The sequence below is a fragment of the Fusarium fujikuroi genome, chromosome FFUJ_chr02, assembly GCF_900079805.1.
Source record: "Fusarium fujikuroi IMI 58289 draft genome, chromosome FFUJ_chr02".
NCBI lineage: Eukaryota > Fungi > Ascomycota > Sordariomycetes > Hypocreales > Nectriaceae > Fusarium > Fusarium fujikuroi.
Genome location: NC_036623.1, coordinates 4,355,211 through 4,371,319, shown reverse-complemented (window position 1 = coordinate 4,371,319; position 16,109 = coordinate 4,355,211). Strand labels below are relative to the sequence as shown.

Sequence of the window (16,109 nt, the reverse complement as noted above, 5' to 3'; positions counted from 1 at the left end):
GAATCAGATCTGCCTTGGGGGCCAACGCCTTGGCGCCCAGCTTTAGTTATCAGCTTGCGAAGATCTCTAGGCTACATGATGCGTCATGACGAGGCTTGCCAAGTGAAGGATCCAGAATTGGGATTGAAGGATGGAGGCGCAGGATCAAACACGATGGATGTAAATGCGGTGAAACAAAGACATGCAGTGAAGTATGCCTATGACGCATCTCACGAGATGTAGTTATGGTTTATTCAAACTTTTGAAGTGATTATCCCGATAACGTATAGTTTTGGCTTTACGCCTGGGCTCCAGATCGGTATGAGCTTGCAAGGTGCACGCTTTCACCATTTGCCTCCAGTTATGTGTCAGGAAGGTATGTGATCGAAGTCTCTGAATATGTTATAAATATGATAATTTGTGAACAAAGGCCATCTCATCAAACCAATACATAAGGATTTCATCGGATAGAAAGATTTTAAGCCAAGAATTTAGCATTAATAGCAGTTTTATGAAGAGTCTATCATAACAGACCTACCAAAGCGTCAGTACCCTCCTACTCACATTTGCCGTACTAGGTAGCATCTCGATTGGATCATAAATTATCTTTATAGAGCTAAGCAATCAACCTAACTGCGCCGTATATCTTAGTAGCCAACTGCTCCAATTTCGTTCCTTCAATACGTGACCCCTCGATTCCGCGATCCTGCCGCTCCAACACTATAAACTCGATAGGCTCAGCTTCGATCTCACAGCAGGAATCGAAATTATTCCCCCAATAAGCTTCGCTCTCTTTGAACTCGTCCTCTATCGATACCATTGAAGGGCAAGATGGAATCTCATAATTAGAAAGCAGCAGACCTTGGCCGATAATGCTATACTCGTCTACTTCCGCACTGCGCCTCAAAACCAGTAATTCACCAATGACTGGCACCTTGATGATGCTGTCACCTTCTTGGGCATCACAGCAGAGTAACGCACAAATTACAGAACCACAAAATAGCTGTATTGTTCCTTCCGGAGTCTTGTACATTCAGCTTCAATCTGATCTGAACTTTTCGGAAGTTGATAATGATTACGAACCAGACCGGCAGAAAGCTGACTGCAAGTGTTTCGAAATATTGCCATGAATGTAGCCTTAAATTTGAACGACATCGGTGGGTAATTGCCTCGACCAAGGGGCTGAGACCGGCTCTTCATTCTCGCTTCCACAAGGGGCCTCAAGAGCTTATGGTCGTGTGAAAGTCCCAGTGCGTCAAGGACGGCCCATATATCTGTCCTCGGCGATTTTGTAATGCTGGTGAACAACTGCGCTAGGTCTGAAATCGGAGAGGGTTCGTAGACAGGCTGGGCAGGTGGGATACCTTTTGACCACCGGATCATGGGCATAACACCAAAGACTTTATCCTCTAGTCTTGCGCATCCGAAAGGGTTTGGCCTTTCGAGTAGCATATGAGCTGGTATAGGCACTGATGCGTGTGAGGCCAAGACAAATCGGCAACAATATAAACCTAGTTCCTCGCTAGAGACTGGCTCCTGGCCCCACGCAGTCATATTCGATTCTTTGTAGGTCGCTCGGCAGATAAAGTCGCATATTCCCATCTCGAACCTTGAAAAGCTATCCGAGCCGCAAAGTGTTTCTAACTGACCATTGTTTCTGTTTGATGCCACGACTTCCTGGATGATCCAAAGACTTTCCAGTATCTCCGATTGGCAAAAGTAGAGAAGGCGTGCCTGAATTGAGTATAGAACTCACGGCCTGAAAGTTGCGACTGTAGGAGGAACAGTTCTTCAAAATTCTCAAAATCCTGGTGAAGAAAATAATCGTCCTCGGTTCCGGGGCCTGAAAACCCTCTTTCCGCCCGGTAGTACAGGTTCGGACTCAGTGTCTTGATACTGTTCAAGGAATTGCGAATTATTTGGCTGTTATCTTGATGAGGCCCGACACAAGCCAGTACCTTGGATGCTTTGGTAAATATATCGCCCATCATGGCAACTTGATATGACTTCTCGTCGTTATCACCCTGATTGATGCAGATGGAATCAATCCAGATAAAGACAGGCTTTCTAGGAAGCGACGGATAACGATCCTTGACTTGCATCAAGGCATATTGGCAGTTCTCAGTCACCGTCATCAGGTGGCCATCGATGATGATCTCTTCTGTGAAGCCGTTTTCTCCCCATGTGTATGAGATGGCATTGTACTCCGGGGCTTGATGTATCTGGTAAGTTCTGAGGGACAGTTCAAGAGGCTTATGAGGCTTGGAGGTGACTTCGATCAGCCGAATCTATCCAGCGGGTTCAGCCAAGCGCTGGTGTTTGAAAGCAGGCTGGCTCATTTTCCTTCACGTCAGACCGTGATTTCAACACGAACAAAGGCCAAGCTGTGCGCGGGGGAGAAGGGACTCAATAGGTCGTTGGAAGTGAGGAGAGAGGGGAAATACTTAGCGAAGCAGGAATGCTGCTTTTTCAGAAGAAATAGAGGGCGGTGATGCAAATATGCCTATAGTGAAACCTGGTTGGAAAATCAGCCTGGGGCTATACACATATCACTTTTGCGAGGCGACCCTCACCTAGAGCGGCCGTCTCGATTGGTTAACGTGTGCTGCGCCTGTCCTGTGACTGACCAAGGCTTATCTGTCGAGACCTGTGGCCTGCTTTACGGTCAATCAGCCGATCAACGAACCTGGAGAAGGGAAGAAAATTTAGACTCTTTGTCCTAAGCGTCCAAAAGGTTTAAAGGACTTCGGTATATCTTAAAAGGCCTCTAGGCCAGATTGGAGTGACACCTTGGTTACTGCCGGGAGCTCTTATTTCCCCAAGGGCCAGTACGAGGTTCTCAATTCGTGGGGCTGACATACTCTTGCATCTGCCTCGAATCTTCATGTCTTCCCACTGCCAAGACTCCATTTCAATCAACACTCTGGACCTATATTCGGTCGTTATGATAGATCAGTCCCACCATTCGGCGGTTATTTAAAGAAATACATGCAGAAAACTACCAGCAAGGTCAGAGCCAGGCCCGAAGGTCTGAGCACCTGTTTTGCCCTCGCGTTTCAGAGAAGCAGGCTGCGCGCCAAATTCCGTCTGCTGAGTGGCCGCCACCTTCATGGCTGCAGATTCGAGTCAGCTGAAAATGCGAGGCCTATTAATAGTAAGCACAGGTCTTCGCCAGTATTAGAATACCCCGCATCTTCCCTTCTTTCAGCAAGTTGACCAGATCTCCAAACCATACCTGAGTAGTGCCTGGTTCTTCACTAGACATGGCATCTCGGCTCGAAAGCTCTGAGCTTTATACTATCGCATGGATAGCTGCTCTTCCCATTGAACGAGCAGCAGCAACTGCTTTGCTAGACGAGACACATAGTGAGCCCGGCGGGTTCATTCAGCATGAGACTGACAACAACTCATATAGCTGGGGTCGACTTGGCGAGCACAATGTCGTTATTGCCTCGCTCCAAGCAGGAGTCTACGGTACTATATCCGCAGCAACTACTGTATCAGATTTGATCTCTTCATTGCCCCACATTCGATTTGGATTGCTGGTTGGAATAGGAGGAGGCATCGCAAAGCCTGACGAGGACCAGGATATTCGGCTCGGTGATGTTGTTGTCAGCCAACCTGAGGGAACGACTGGAGGCGTGGTCCAATACGATTTCGGAAAGGCAAAAACAGACGGTATCTGGGAACAGAAAGGTTCTCTCAGTAAACCCCCTCCGGTACTACTTCATGCACTAGCAAATTTACAAGCAAAACACGAAATGATGCCGTCAAAGATCTCAGATCTACTCGAAACAATGTGGAGTGCGAACAATCGGTTCATGTCAAAAGGAAAGAGGAACTACACTCACCCAGGGATCGCGAATGACCGGTTGTACAAGTCAGAATACAGTCATGTTGGCGGTGCCACTTGTTCCAAGTGTGACTCTACCTGGGAGGTAGAACGCGAAGAGCGAGATTCGACTGAACCGGAAATCCACTATGGCATTATTGCCTCTGGTGACTCTCTAATCAAGGATGCCGTCACTCGTGATAAGTTGTGGGAACGACAGCAGTTTCTCTGTGTTGAGATGGAAGCCGCAGGGCTGATGGACAAGTTCCCGTGTCTCGTGATCCGTGGTATCTGCGACTATGCAGACTCTCACAAGAATGACCGATGGCAACGATACGCGGCTGCTACGGCTGCTGCTTTTGCTGTTGAGCTTCTTGAGTATGTCCCGGCTAAGCAAGTTCAGGTAACACGAAGGGTCATCGAGGCGGTCAAATCAAGTTAGTCATAGTCCACCTATCAAAGTATATACCACTCACGCAAACGAACAGTGGAAGACAAGATAGACACTTTGAGGTAAGCTAGACAACTACATACGTCAAATCCACTGCTAATCTATACAAAACAGTGTCTCGGTCCAGAATATCGACTCAAAAACTGTCTTTGATCGGTTACCGGATGTAGAAGGTGCTCGTTTCGATTCTCACGCTGAGGAACATCACTCGATGTGCTTGGCCAATACCAGAGTCGACCTTCTCAAAGAGTTGTCAGACTGGATTGAAGACGAAACATCTCAACCGATACTATGGCTTAATGGGATGGCGGGAACAGGAAAATCAACTATTGCACGCACTATTGCAAAGTCGCGAGCTGAGTCTGGAGATCTCGGGGCCAGTTTCTTTTTCAAGAGAGGCGAAGCAGACCGAGAAAACCTGGGCAAGTTCGTGTCCAGTATAGCTCGACAGTTGGTCAGGACTGTCCCAGGATATGCCAATATTATCAAAGAAACGCTTGAATCTGATCCTGACATAGTTAGCAAGGCTGTTTCGAAACAGTTTGCCGAGCTTATTGAGGCTCCACTGAAGGAGCTGGGCAAGCGGCCGCTGGCATTTGTCATTGACGCTCTGGATGAATGCAACAGAGAGGATGAGATAAGGTCTTTGATTGGCATCCTCTCGTGTGCCAGCTCTATTCGACAATGCATTCGAGTCCTTATAACGAGCCGCCCAGATCTTCCTACTCGCCTAGGGTTTGCAAAGGCTAACGGCACCTACCAAGCCTTGGTTCTACATGACATGCCAGTGAATACAATCAAGCACGATATAAGGGCCTTCTTCCTAAATGAATTCGAAAGGATTCGAGTCGATTTCAACGAGGTCGTGCCCACGGAGCTTGGTTTGCCACGCGACTGGCCAGGAGACAATGACATAACTAAATTGACGGAGATGGCAGTCCCTCTTTTCATCTTTGCTGCCACCGTTTGTCGCTTCGTTTCGAATTACAAAGTCAACAGCCCCTCAGAACAACTGCACAGGTACTTTCAACTCAGCAATAACAATTATGGGAATCATCTTGGACAAACCTACGGGCCAGTTCTACGTTCCATAGTCAGTGGTGTCTCTGAAGACGACCGCAGACAGATCATTGAGCAAACCTGCCACATCGTTGGAAGCATTGTTATTCTAGCTGACCCCTTATCGATCATGGCAATGTCAAAGTTGCTTGACCTTCCAGTCAGAGTCGTGCATAGTCGGTTAAATGCACTCCATTCGATATTAAACGTCCCACTAGGCCTTCAGGAACCAGTACGGCTATTGCATATCTCATTACGAGACTATCTCACTGATCCGAATCAGAGTCAGACGAATGAATTTTGGGTAGATGAGCAGCGTATACACCTCAGTCTCTTTGAAGGCTGTTTTCAAGTCATGAATATTAAGCTAAAGGAGAATATCTGTGAGCTGGTATGGCCAGGAACGCAGCGTACTGAGATTCCCCCTGGGCAGGTAGCAACTTACATTCCCGATGAACTGCAGTATGCCTGCCGCCATTGGGCTTACCACTTCCAGAAGATCAAATCCCCTTTGCTTAGCCTCGATGACGTTTTCTTATTCTTGCAGAAGCATCTATTCCACTGGTTGGAGGCCCTGAGCTTTATAGGGAGATTCAGAGAAAGCATGCAAGTGATCGAAATACTGCAGACTGCTATCAAGGTACGCATCGCTGTGAATTATCTCAATAACGGAACTAATAGTACAGAACGAGGAAAAAAATCTGCATCGCCATCTGCTTGGCGAAATCCAGGGCTTTCTTCACATGAACTCCACGATTATTGATCAGTACCCTCTTCAGTTGTACTCCTCCCTGATTCTCTCTATACCGCCCGGTAGTCAGTTGAAGCAGACATTTCCGATAAGGGTTCCCCCATGGTTGCTACATGCCCCTAAACCTAACAAGACGTCATACCAAGCTGGATACACACTAGAAGACAAGCAAGCGCCCTCATGCAGATATTTCTCTGTCTCTTCAAACAACTCACTCCTAGGTACTTGCGATTATCGTGTTGAAGACATTCGCGTCTGGCGCCTTGAGACTGGCGAATGCGTTCGCATCCTCAATAACAAGGGAGGAACAAAGTGGAGTCCTTTCAAGCTTTCCCATGACGGAACGTGGGTGGCCGCCACTAGCAAGAGCCATCCTGATGTGGAAAGCCCTGGTTGGGAGGCTGAATCTGTGAACGACGATGACATATCTGATACCAGTAGCCGGGAAGAAGATAATGATATAATGAGAGATGAAGAAGACTCTAATATCAGAAACCAAGGAGAGGAGACTTACGCTGGGAGTGACAGGAGCGTGCCTGATGCCGGCAGCAATAGTCATCGCTACGATCGCCTCTACTTGAAAGTTTGGCACGTGGATACTGGGGAACTTATGGGACCATTCGCCGTGCAATACGACAAGCAGCCTTTCCAATTTTCGCCGGACTCCAAACTCCTTGTCTTGATAACAGATACAGGCTCTGGCGTTGTTCTGCGTCTGGACACTGCTGAATTTGCCCGCGAAAATTGCCTTGCAGGCTGTCAACAAATCACCGGCCCTGCATTATTGCGTAATAATCGAGAACCTCGGATCGGAGAATATTCGTCGCTCTACTTCATAGAGTTCTCCCCCGATTCCTCCCTACTTGCAATAATGTCAACCTGCGCCGACGAGTATGCAGTGTGGGAAACTAAGACATTCCAGCGCATCCGATGCCAGAGCATGAACCCTTTTTTCCGAGCGGTGTTTTATCCTAGCTCATCAGGTGACAGATCAGCCTCAATTGCTATGAACGGAAACGCCTCAATCATGATGGCTCGCGCTTGTTCTGAAAAGAGTAAATATAAGACCAATCTCGAAATTCGATGGGTCGACTCTGCCAAAGTCATTAGCAGGTTTGATTGCGAGGAGGAGATTCAGTCTACTCAATTTTCCCTCGATCACGCGACTCTAGCGACGATTGGTGAGAGTGGATCTGTCAGAACTTGGAGGGTTGAGACTGGAGAATGCTTAACACTCTTCGAAAATACCCCGAAGTTGCGTCATACAAGTCTTTCTCCAGACCTTACGTTGCTCGCTTCGGCCGGACTCACCAGAAGTGGAAGGGTCCGGTTGAACGGTACAAGAGCAACAGATTACAGTTCAGGAAAAAGGTCGGATCCGATTGAATCAGTGGTGTTATCGTTAGATTGCACTCTTGCGGCCTCTTGTTCATACTACGGAGTTGTACGAGTCTGGAATATGGAAACATTTGGCTGCACTCAGGAGTTTGATGATGGGTATCAAAACCTAACCTCCAGCGATTGTGGATCCCTACAGCTATTCCAATTCACAAAAGACAGCAAGTATCTGTTTGTGTCAAGAACCACTACGCGAAGTCCTACGTAATCATCTGCTCTCGGCCAAAGGTCTTAGCCGCAACTAACATTTTAACAGGCCGCTTAACAGTACTGAATACTCGGTCGGCCAATTCCTAGCATGGGACGTGACAACAGGCAAGTGTGTCATCAGTCTTCAGACCGAGATCCATGCTACGTCTTTCTCCAAAGGATCTGCAGCATCTGTGTCCCCGGACGAGCGTTTTCTTGTCTCAGTCCGCGGTAGGAATGTCACAATCATTGCGCTCGATACGTTTTCTGTCACTTGCGAACTGACTCTCACGGGGCTCGTTCATAGTGCGGTTATTTCTCCCAATTCCCAGTTTCTGCTTGTTCTCTACTCTGAGACATCCGAGACAGAAAATTCTGCTTGGGGTTGGGCTGCGCATGAGCATCAAGGATTCCTTTTATCCAAATTCAGCATTGATAGTGGTGACCAGCTTGCTAGCAGTATTCCACCAATGATTACCCAGGGAATATTGGCAGTTTCTTCTGACGCAAAGTTTGTGATTTTGCAAACAATGGAAGGATTCATAAAAGGGGCGTGGGCGATTTTGACTGACACAGGAGAGTCACTTTACCAGTTCAGACTACCTTCGGGTGCATACCATCCCTCTCTGACTCAGAACGATTCAATTTTGGTTTTATATGAAAGGACCTCTTTGACTTTCAGAGACTCCTCAACCGGTCTGCTGTTGCGTCGCCTGAGAGTTGACAGTGGCTTTGTCCCGATGCGCTTCGATTTTGACTCCAACACGAATGCGGTCCATACAAATCTTGGCACATTGACACTTCATGAAGCCTTGAAGGACGAAGCTCGCAAGATTTGTTTAGATGAGGATTTGACAGGATACGGGATCAGTTACGATAGGTCTTGGTTGTTATGGAAGCAGAAGAAGGTTTTCTGGCTATGGCCAGATTTACGGCCCAAGGATAGAGATCTGGAGCCTGTGGGTTATATCCAGGTTTCTGGATCGACGCTGATTATTGGAACAACGACAGGCCGTGTGCTGTTCTTCAAGTTTGATGTACAACATCTGCTCGGGGCCTAACAGAAGCTGTTCATGAAGTGCTATTTCGGCGCTGAATAAATCAGTGTGGATTATGCCCTAGCCTAGCAGTTTAAAGAGGAACATCCTTTCTTTTATGGCCCTCCTTCCTTCCAGTTAGAACCACGGCGATTATTGAAAGAGCAACTGAACATCCAATAGCCGGTGTCTATGTCACAGGAAACCTCAATTCGTTTAACGACAAGGCCGTGGAATACTTTCAAAGACTACTTAAGGATGCAGTTGTTCAGCATCGAAAGAAGGAGCAAAAGGTGGCAAGAAGACTCGACCAGCAATTCGTATTGCTATAGGAAGTGGGATCGAGGAAGAGGTTGAGTGTTGTCAAGGACTTCGTTGGCCGGTGAACGCAGAAGAAGAATCGTGATGACCACATCAAATATAATCTCGTTACCTTTGTCTGGACACAAGATTGTATAGATTCGCTTTGAAGGCACAGTCACTTCCATGGACATAACGGAGTTCCTTGACATCCACATCTGTGCAAATCGATGCTCCGACTTATGCGGAATAACGCTTGGAGAAGAAATCCCAAAATTTATTTCCTCCGTAACACATCGATAGCATGTGACAGGTCACAAATTTTATAAAATGAAAATACCCGCATCATCCAACAGCAATTCGTCGTACTTTTTTTCTGCAGTAGCAACTTGAGTGGATGGTGAGTTTGGCTAATGTAAGTAAGAAGGAAGAAACGGGCCTGCAGGTTCAGTGTAAGACAACACCATGATTAGCGACATGACTTCATTGGATAATTGTTGTGTGACTTTGCTAGTGTACAAGATGCCTCAGTTGTAAATAACTATGCAGCAGACTGGGATCCTACGTACCTATTGATGATTCTAGGAAATTGCTGCCCTTGACGACGCTCATGCCATTCGGGCTGTGTGTGTTGCATTGATGCAACCCCGAAAAGCTAGAGCCACTGAATGCCACTCTGAATGTCACCAAGACGGCGCCTAAAAACGGGCCCCAACAACACAGGGCTGAAAGTTCAAGTAGCAAGTATTTTGCCCACGATATCCCTATCACCTCGCCAAACCCGACATCCAAGATGCTATCCGATTCATGGATTAAAAAGCTTGTTACCCCTGCCCAGATCCTAAGCTTTACTCCAAATTCGCAGTCCAAACTCCAACGGGTTTTTAACCCACTTACCTGGCAGGGATATTATTAGCCATGCTACGACAACGAGGACATGGGGGCCAAAACGAACCATGATTTGCGGACTGGATGCGGTCAGCTTACAGATCGTAGCCTGTAATACCATTTTGAAACCAGGGATCGTCGTTATAAAGGCTCCAAATTGCGCCCCCATTTAATCCTGCCTTACTGATCCGCTGCTTTTCCCTGCCTGTCTCTTGGTTCTTCCCTTTCATTTATTGTTTCGTTAGCGGGTTTCGATCGTCCTGAGTTGCGCAATGAGTCAACAACAGCATCTTCCGGATAGCGAAGGCCTCCAGGTCAACACAGACGCTGAACAAGCCGCCAAAGCTCCAGAAGTAGCGCCCGGTTACGATAACGGCAATTACTACATCCCTCCCGGTTATCATCATCCTCAGCAGGCGTCATCGGATGGAGTAAGGATTCCTTTTGGGCTTGGAGTTTGGACTTTCGCGGCGCTTGTCGCTCTATGTACGGCTATCATTGTCGGCGCAGGTGTTGGTGGTGGATTGGGCGCTGCTTTGGCAAACAAATCGTAAGTTTAAACTTGGAATATGCTCAATTATGCTTATTGACATGTCAATCAATAGTAGTGATTGCTCAGCGGACTTGGCATCTGGTACCGCTCCCGCCGCGACAGCAGAACCAACCGCGACCTCATGCCCAACGCCCGACAACAGCACATCAGTCAACGACACAGCCCCCTATGTACCGAGAGCTGCTGATACAGTCAGCCTGCTGGAGCTAGAATGCCCCGATTCCAAGAAAGACGAGACACGGTACAAGACCAACAAAGGCTACGAGTTCAAGTGGTGGTGCGGCGTCAACGCAGCACAAGGCACCCCGGCTGAGGGAGGAGGTATTGTTGCCGACTACGCGCCTATATATGCCTATACGATTGAAGACTGCATGGAAGCTTGCGGCAACATGATCGACAAAGACGCCGAGACCGGCAACGGAGTGAAATGCGCTAGCATCGTCTTTTCGAAGCGTATGAAGGACGAGTTAGACGGTTTAAACGCGAACTGCTGGTTGAAGAATAATTCCAAGGCGCAGGCAAGTTCTCTGGTCCAACTTTATAATGATCCGATGCTAATTTGATGATAGGGGAGCAATTGGGGTTTCAAGGACGATTGGTATGCATACGCGGAGCTAGACAACTAAACAAGTCGGAGTGGGATGTTTGAGGCTGGCAGGCGTACCTAATGATGAATCGGATGTAGTTTAATTCTAGAAATGATACCAAGCTCTGCCTCTGTCGGGGGCTGAAGCTATTCCCAACTCACGATATAATACCCGGACCCGAAGGAACCAGGAAAAAAAGAGACGAGAATTAAGGGAAAATGAGCCCCAGCCATACCGTTGCATCGAATTCCCGAAATAGAAAAGCCCTGCGCCTTTTTGGGCTGATCCTCAAGCTGTGCCAAGTTTTTGACAGGTGTTGGGGACAGGGATTGTAAGCACAGCCCTCATGCCAAGGACAGAAGGATCAGTGACGATGTTCGGCAGTTGTTCAGTTGCAATTTGTCAGCACAAATTTCCCTTGTGTCGAGTCCTTTCATTGACAGCTTCACGATGAAAGGAGAGGCATGTTCATTTATTGTGCTGTAGGTACTCCGTACCTTACCTAGTCCTAGCTTTACCAGTGATAAGGTTGCTAAGGCTGAACGGGAGGATCCACTATTCGGGCTACCCCACTCCCGTCTCCAGGACACGGAGTTACTGTATCGCGTGGCATCGGACCATGCCCTGTTTTAAGCGAAGGGGTACGGCGAAGCGATGACGAGATACCGATCAGACGTAGTCAGAAGCAACCTGCGAATATGTTTCCCTGAACTCAACCGAAGACCCGTTGATCACATGGATCTCTACAAAGAACAGGTTCTCCTGAACAATGTCAGTGTTAGCTGCAATTCTCTTCTCACGAAGCAAGGACCAAGATTACCTGGTATAGAATGATAAATATGACCTGCATGTCTTTGGATGATTCTGCTACCTAAAACTCAGCCTAAGCGCTCTGGCGATCCAGGCGCTTCAACACTAACCCTACTCTGTATCCCTATCAGTCTGCTCATGTTCACCAATGCCCAAGTCCCCGGTGAGCTTTGCTTGTCCAGCAAGAAAGCTAGATCGACTCAGGAACATCAGGAATCGCAAAGCCCTGACCGTCCATCCACATGTCCCCATATTCTCCTGGGACCTTCCACGCCAGAACAAAGAGCCCTTTAAATATAGACCTGCGAAAGTTTGGCTTGTTCGACCTGCATATTTCCGCCATTTCCTCCTCACCTGGGCCGGAGACAACACGCTGGCCCCAATGATCTACCAACTGGGGCACGTCTGTCACGCGGACAAGGACCACCTTCATATCTCCCTCGGGCTTGGGAACCACATAGTCCACTGCATCAGCGGCAGCATGGATCTGTAGGAGAGAATGGACGGCACTCGAGGGCGTGTGAGCTTCCACGACGGCCCACCGGAGAAAGCCGCGCAAGAGAGTATTCTCGCATTCGGCGATGAATTTGAGAACGGATGACTCGAAGGTGAAGTATTGGGACTTCGGATGGTCAGCCGGCATGAGGTCTTTAAGCTCCCTCAGAAGCGAATATAAATAGCCGTGTGCGAGAGACACGGGCAAAATACGCCAGTCTGAGATATCGTTTTCGGCCCAGAAGCCCAACAGATCAAACACATCTCCATGTTTTTCGTACAAGCCATTCAACGCTTCCCTCTGCGCTGCGGAATAGTCAGAGTCATGCTTTCCACGAAGGTTGTGTTGTGCTTCAGCCACAGCCTTCGAGAAAGAATCTAGCCTCTCAATACCACATCGGACAAAATCGAGGGGATTCATCTTTGACAGCGGTATAGAGAAAATAAGTGTGAGTTGGCAGGATGGGGTGGTTATATGTGGCGGAATGATAAGTCGTTTGTGAGTGTCGTTGTTAGTTAGCTGGGGTGGTGAGTGTCAAGATGCTAAGAAGCTTGATAGGAATAATCTATGCAAGAGGTCTTGTCTTTTTATATGTTTGCTGAATAAACTCAGTTGCATCCTCTGCAAGGCGCTAACCAGCGAAGAACCGTGCTGGTTGGCGCTGACACTGGTTTACGGTTTGTTACGGGGTCACCGAATAGGAGCCAGGTGGTAATGAATACAGGAGATGGCTTGAGCAATAAGTTGTTCAGTTAGAAATCCTTTATCTGTCCTTTGAGCTCGAATAACATTGCATAATACTAGTTGCTGATGATTATGTACAAAGACTTTACCAAATCTTTGTTCATCTTCTGATTTGTGGCCGTAATTTCAAGCTGAACGGCCGGACAATAGCTAACACTGAACTGCTGGTTGCCAAGTTGACTGGACTGTAATCTTCCCTTGTTTTATGAATAAAGGTGAACGATGAAGCCAGTTTTATTGTCTCTTCATAGGGAAAACAACAATTGTTTCTTTCACGAGCAATGAGCAAAGGGCGAAACTAAGGCTCCCTCATGCCTTGTCCTAAGTGAGGTGTGAATCTCGGATGTGTTGTAGTAAGTAGCAATCATTTCAGGCATAACCGTGACAAAGGCCTAATAGAGTACTGTTTTCCTGGACTTCCAATCCAAGGTTTACCCTTGTGGCCAGCAATTATTCGTCTCTGGTTGCAGCAATCATCGGTGGGGTGGACAATAGGCTCTGGGAATGACAATACGTTTGTTTGGCAAGGGGCATATTTGAGGCCCATGCCGTATTAATAATTTCCGAGCATTCTTTGTCTGACCGGGACCATCAACGAGGGTTTCACGCCTCAGTAAAGGAACTCTTTGTCCTAGGGATGAATAAACCTACGTCATGTGATTTCTGTAAGTTTAACGAGCCACGGGTCTGGACAACAGACATCTAGCTCACCGTCTACACTTCTCATAAAAGCAGACCAGGTTTAGGGTGAATATAGGCCATTGACCCGAAGCCTCGGCTAAGATAGTCTAAATTCATACTAGGTAGTAGTAATGGCATGAATAGGCTCTTGTCACTTGGAATATGTCGTGCTTCCCGTCCTCAGTCGAGTCCCGATTGAAGCTCAACATTCCACAACTTCTTATCCAAATACTCCATCTGCTCAGTTCGATACGTGTCATTCTCAACATGAACCACAGACGAATCATCAATATGAAAGACCATATTCTTCCCTTCATCCCACTCATACTCAGGCCACTGAACATCCCCCATACCTTCAAAGTTGGGGTTCATCATGCTCGTAAAGCTAATCCACATTCTCGACATCTTGACAGCCACTTCGTCAAATGACCCAGGTCTCGGCTCGGTGGCGTTCAACTGAGCCAATCTATCATAATTACGGAAGACAAATGGGATATCAACCGAGTGTCCAGCTCCTTGGATTGCTGGGCGATCACCTGATACAACGTCGAAGTGATAGCTGTACGCAGTGGCATTACTCTTTGCCCATTTCCTATTCCAAGCTCGTTTGGGTGCGTGCATAGCTCGATCACCGCCAAAGGCTACCGCGCGCTTCCACTGCAACCCGTACGAAGCCGATGGGCCTGATGGGCGCCCTTCGAAAGTCGCTGGGAGGCCGACGCGTGGAATATCAGGGTACAGAGCTGAAATGACTTCGATTGTAGCATTACTTGCGCCCTCTTTTCGCAGATATGCCTCCCACTGCTGTGTCGTGTTGATGCCACGCTGGGCGAAAAAGTCGCCGTCGTCTGATGCGACTCCATTGATGATGGGCACTGGAACGAACTTATTATGACGAACGAGCTCTGAGCGACTATCCCGGATGAAGTCGCCATCAATAATGTCGAGCCAAACTGGGAACGAGGTATTGCCGACGATCTCAGCGAGTTCCAGTGACGGCACCTTTCGCAGACACTGGAGAGAATCCTTAGCAGAATCGCAGTCGGTCCTCTTGAGAAGCGTCTTGTACCCCTTCTCAAAGGTTGGTGCGTCCTTATCCTCCACCTCTCCAAAGGCCGTGGGGAAGCCAGTACCACTCTCGAGAATAGCTGCTCTAAACAGCCCATCGTCTCTACCGCCAAAGGCAGTCAATTGAGACGCAACGCTTCGTGCCCCTCCACTCTGGCCCCAGATGGTGACTTTCTTGGGATCACCCCCAAACGCAGCGATGTTCTCTTGAACCCATTGAAGAGCAAGTCTCTGGTCGCGGAAGCCATTATTTCCAACGCCTTCAGCCTTGACGGCGGAGCTCCAAAGGAAGCCCCATGCGCCAAGACGGTAGTTGATTGAGACGCCGATGATGGGCGAGCCCAATTTCACAGACTCGTCGATGATGTAGCTGAGGTTTGAAGAAGGATCACCGCTGTAGCCTCCGACAAGGCCGCCGCCATGGATCCAGACAAGGACTGGAAGCTTCTCCTTCGCAGCTGCAGACGGGCGAACGACATTTAGATGTAAGCAATCATCAGTGCCGCCTGAAAGAGGTCCGGAAGGATACCCGTACTGATAACACTTGGACTGGTACTCTGTCGCGTTACGCACTCCGTCCCAGGTTGAGTTCAAGGGCTGAGGGTGTCGAAAGCGCAGATCGTTCAGCGGCGCCTGAGCATATCTCATACCAAGGAACAAGTCCTGGTTGTACGCAGTGTTATGAATACCATAGTAGGACCCATTCCTAAGTTCAACAACGGGACTGTTTCGTGGTACTGAAGCAGCGCCCACGGCAACCGCCAAAGCCAGAATAAGAGAAGAGCCCAGCATCGTTGCCAAGTCTGCACAAACTGCAGATCCCTCTCACGGGCTCAACCCGAATTTATATACTCTCCACTTCAAAGCACTTACACCATATTTGCTGAAAAGCGGCCACCGGCACCGAGGACAAGAGCAGACGGCCCTCGGCGCCGCGACCGAATATGGGGTCTCCCCACACTCCGGACTCTGGGGTTGCGGGGAAGATCCCTGAATAGCTTCAGATTTCTGCAGCTCTAGCATGCTTTGGGACGAACTACCCGGGCGTACTTCGGCACTCGTGGGTAAATGGCGGCTGTTCTGCCTTGGTTTGAGGGATCGGTGGGCCAGATGATGCGTTTGACAGGTACTGGGATGGCTTGAGGTGGTATTGAGACGGGGGAACATTCGCCGATGGATATCTCGTGGCATGGAAGATGGATAGTTCGGCGAAGGTCTCTCCAGGTTATGCGGAAACAGTAGAAGGCTGCTAGATGGCATAGATGAGGACCGACGATGAATGAACG

General features: G+C 48.3%; 5 protein-coding genes; 2 read left to right on the top strand and 3 right to left on the bottom strand.

Moving 5' to 3' along the window:
- Window positions 1-1,619: 1,619 nt before the first annotated feature.
- FFUJ_03957 (uncharacterized protein) lies at window positions 1,620-3,090 on the bottom strand (the record flags this gene model as incomplete). XM_023572813.1 has 2 exons in its annotated part: window positions 1,620-2,267; window positions 2,968-3,090. The coding sequence occupies 2 exons, from the start codon at window positions 3,088-3,090 to the stop codon at window positions 1,620-1,622; spliced, it is 771 nt and encodes a 256-aa protein (XP_023426870.1).
- Window positions 3,091-3,242: 152 nt separating this feature from the next.
- FFUJ_03958 (uncharacterized protein) lies at window positions 3,243-8,720 on the top strand (the record flags this gene model as incomplete). XM_023572812.1 has 5 exons in its annotated part: window positions 3,243-4,248; window positions 4,300-4,324; window positions 4,377-5,961; window positions 6,008-7,674; window positions 7,727-8,720. 5 exons carry the CDS (start codon window positions 3,243-3,245, stop codon window positions 8,718-8,720), a joined length of 5,277 nt encoding a protein of 1,758 aa, XP_023426869.1.
- A 1,436-nt stretch (window positions 8,721-10,156) lies between these two features.
- On the top strand, window positions 10,157-11,000 carry FFUJ_03959 (uncharacterized protein; the record flags this gene model as incomplete). XM_023572811.1 has 2 exons in its annotated part: window positions 10,157-10,434; window positions 10,490-11,000. The coding sequence occupies 2 exons, from the start codon at window positions 10,157-10,159 to the stop codon at window positions 10,998-11,000; spliced, it is 789 nt and encodes a 262-aa protein (XP_023426868.1).
- Window positions 11,001-12,024: 1,024 nt separating this feature from the next.
- Window positions 12,025-12,750, bottom strand: FFUJ_03960 (uncharacterized protein; the record flags this gene model as incomplete). The annotated part of the gene is made up of 1 exon (XM_023572810.1): window positions 12,025-12,750. One exon carries the CDS (start codon window positions 12,748-12,750, stop codon window positions 12,025-12,027), a length of 726 nt encoding a protein of 241 aa, XP_023426867.1.
- A 1,185-nt stretch (window positions 12,751-13,935) lies between these two features.
- FFUJ_03961 (related to triacylglycerol lipase II precursor) lies at window positions 13,936-15,615 on the bottom strand (the record flags this gene model as incomplete). Its single annotated transcript, XM_023572809.1, has 1 exon — window positions 13,936-15,615. One exon carries the CDS (start codon window positions 15,613-15,615, stop codon window positions 13,936-13,938), a length of 1,680 nt encoding a protein of 559 aa, XP_023426866.1.
- Window positions 15,616-16,109: the final 494 nt, after the last annotated feature.